This window comes from Salvelinus alpinus, chromosome 31 (genome assembly GCF_045679555.1).
Source record: "Salvelinus alpinus chromosome 31, SLU_Salpinus.1, whole genome shotgun sequence".
NCBI classification, from domain to species: Eukaryota; Metazoa; Chordata; class Actinopteri; order Salmoniformes; family Salmonidae; genus Salvelinus; species Salvelinus alpinus.
In genome coordinates, this window is record NC_092116.1 from 31,710,720 (window position 1) to 31,713,322 (window position 2,603).

Genomic DNA, 2,603 nt, shown 5'->3' on the forward strand with positions numbered 1-2,603 from the left:
TAAATTACTGTGAAGGTTCTCCTGCCTGCCAGAATATGTAAATTCGGATGGTAGCCGCGACCAGGTCTCAAACCCGTGTTCAGCAACTGTCATGCCAACACCTTAACCATTACGCCAAAAGGTCCAAACCGCTTGACGAGGTCGCTAGATGTTGGGTTTAGTTTGAACCTGGGTCCCCTGTGCCCTACCGAGACTGTGTTTGCTCAGCCTATAACCTGACATCCACTTGCTCAGTGCCAACTGTGAGAGCTTATGATGACATAATGTGTGGGGACTTTTATGTGAAACGTTATTGTTGCAAATCATATTATTGACATTAAATCACTGACCTCCAGCAGCCTGGCTTCCAGCAGCCTGACCTCCAGCAGCCTGACCTCCAGCAGCCTGACCTCCAGCAGTCTGACCTCCAGCAGCCTGAACCTCCAGCAGCCTGACCTCCAGCAGCCTGACCTCCAGCAGCCTGAACCTCCAGCAGCCTGACCTCCAGCAGCCTGAACCTCCAGCAGTCTGACCTCCAGCAGCCTGACCTCCAGCAGCCTGACCTCCAGCAGCCTGAACCTCCAGCAGCCTGACCTCCAGCAGTCTGATCTCCAGCAGCCTGACCTCCAGCAGCCTGACCTCCAGCAGTCTGACCTCCAGCAGTCTGACCTCCAGCAGCCTGACCTCCAGCAGCCTGACCTCCAGCAGTCTGACCTCCAGCAGCCTGACCTCCAGCAGCCTGACCTCCAGCAGTCTGACCTCCAGCAGTCTGACCTCCAGCAGCCTGACCTCCAGCAGCCTGACCTCCAGCAGTCTGACCTCCAGCAGCCTGACCTCCAGCAGCCTGACCTCCAGCAGCCTGACCTCCAGCAGCCTGACCTCCAGCAGCAGAGTAACTAGAGCCTTTCTTCTCCGTAACCATGAATGTTTCAAAAGATAAATCCCAATGTTATTCAAGTCAGTATTTCCTCTTGGTGAGTGGACCTGAGATTAATATGCGTGAGGCCAATTAATCCCTCAAGAAGTAGAAGTGCTTATTTTTACTAAATGATATTCACTAAATTATAACAACGCAGATATAATTTAAAGCCTGTAGAGTTTATATATTTACTGTCTGTGTGTATCGGACTCTTAGAACTCTCTGTCCTCTAGCCCTTTCCCTCTATGTCCTATCTCTCTCTATCCCCCCCCCCTCTCTCTCTCTCTCTCCCCTCTTTCTCTCTTTCTCTCTCTGTTTTCCTGAAGTGCTCCTCCAGCTCTCATAAAGTGGTATAAAACACTAAGAAAAGTAAATCAAATGGTGTGAACAGGGCAAGAAAAGATGGGGGAAGGAGAGATGGGGAAGGAGAGATGGGGGAAGAAGAGATTTGGGAAGGAGAGATTTGGGAAGGAGAGATGGGGAAGGAGAGATGGGGAAGAAGGGATGGGGGAAGAAGAGATGGGGAAGAAGAGATGGGGCAAGGAGAGATGGGTAAAGGAGAGATGGGGGAAGGAGAGATGGGTAAATGAGAGATGGGTAAAGGAGAGATGGGGGAAGAAGAGATGGGTAAATGAGAGATGGGTAAAGGAGCGATGGGTAAAGGAGAGATGGGGAAGAAGAGATGGGTAAAGGAGAGATGGGGAAGAAGAGATGGGTAAAGGAGAGATGGGGGAAGGATAGATGGGGAAGAAGAGATGGGTAAAGGAGAGATGGGTAAAGGAGCGATGGGTAAAGGAGAGATGGGGAAGAAGAGATGGGGGAAGGAGATGTGGGTAAATGAGAGATGGGTAAAGGAGAGATGGGGAAGAAGAGATGGGGGAAGGAGAGATGGGTAAAGGAGAGATGGGGGAAGGAGAGATGGGTAAATGAGAGATGGGTAAAGGAGCGATGGGTAAAGGAGAGATGGTGAAGAAGAGATGGGTAAAGGAGAGATGGGGGAAGAATAGATGGGGGAAGAAGGAATGGGGAAGAAGACATGGGGAAAGAAGAGATGGGGAAGGAGAGATCGGTAAATGGGAGATGGGTAAAGGGGAGATGGGGGAAGGAGAGATGGGTAAATGAGAGATGGGTAAAGGAGCGATGGGTAAAGGAGAGATGGGGAAGAAGAGATGGGTAAAGGAGAGATGGGTAAAGGAGAGAAGGGGAAGAAGAGATGGGTAAAGGAGAGATGGGGGAAGGAGAGATGGGGAACAAGAGATGGGTAAAGGAGAGATGGGTAAAGGAGAGATGGGTAAATGAGAGATGGGTAAAGGAGCGATGGGTAAAGGAGAGATGGGGAAGAAGAGATGGGGGAAGGAGAGATGGGTAAATGAGAGATGGGTAAAGGAGAGATGGGGAAGAAGAGATGGGGGAAGGAGAGATGGGTAAAGGAGAGATGGGGAAGAAGAGATGGGGGAAGGAGAGATGGGGAAGAAGAGATGGGTAAAGCAGAGATGAGTAAAGGAGAGATGGGGAAGAAGAGATGGGTAAAGGAGAGATGGGGAAGAAGAGATGGGTAAAGGAGAGATGGGTAAAGGAGAGATGGGTAAAGGAGAGATGGGGAAGAAGAGATGGGGGAAGGAGAGATGGGTGAAGGAGAGATTGGTAAAGGAGAGATTGGTAAAGGAGAGATTGGGGAAGGAGAGATGGGTAAAGGAGAGATTGG

The 2,603-nt window shown here is 50.5% G+C and overlaps 1 protein-coding gene across 1 annotated transcript in view; it reads left to right on the forward strand.

The window, feature by feature from the left end:
• The window catches only part of LOC139561611 (variable charge X-linked protein 1-like), a 37,136-nt gene extending 36,257 nt beyond the window's left edge, over positions 1-879 (forward strand). Inside the window, exon 5 of the mRNA XM_071378832.1 lies at positions 507-879. Within this exon, the coding sequence (XP_071234933.1) occupies positions 507-879 (373 nt within the window). The remainder of the gene's footprint in view (positions 1-506) is intronic.
• The last annotated feature ends 1,724 nt before the right edge of the window (positions 880-2,603 follow it).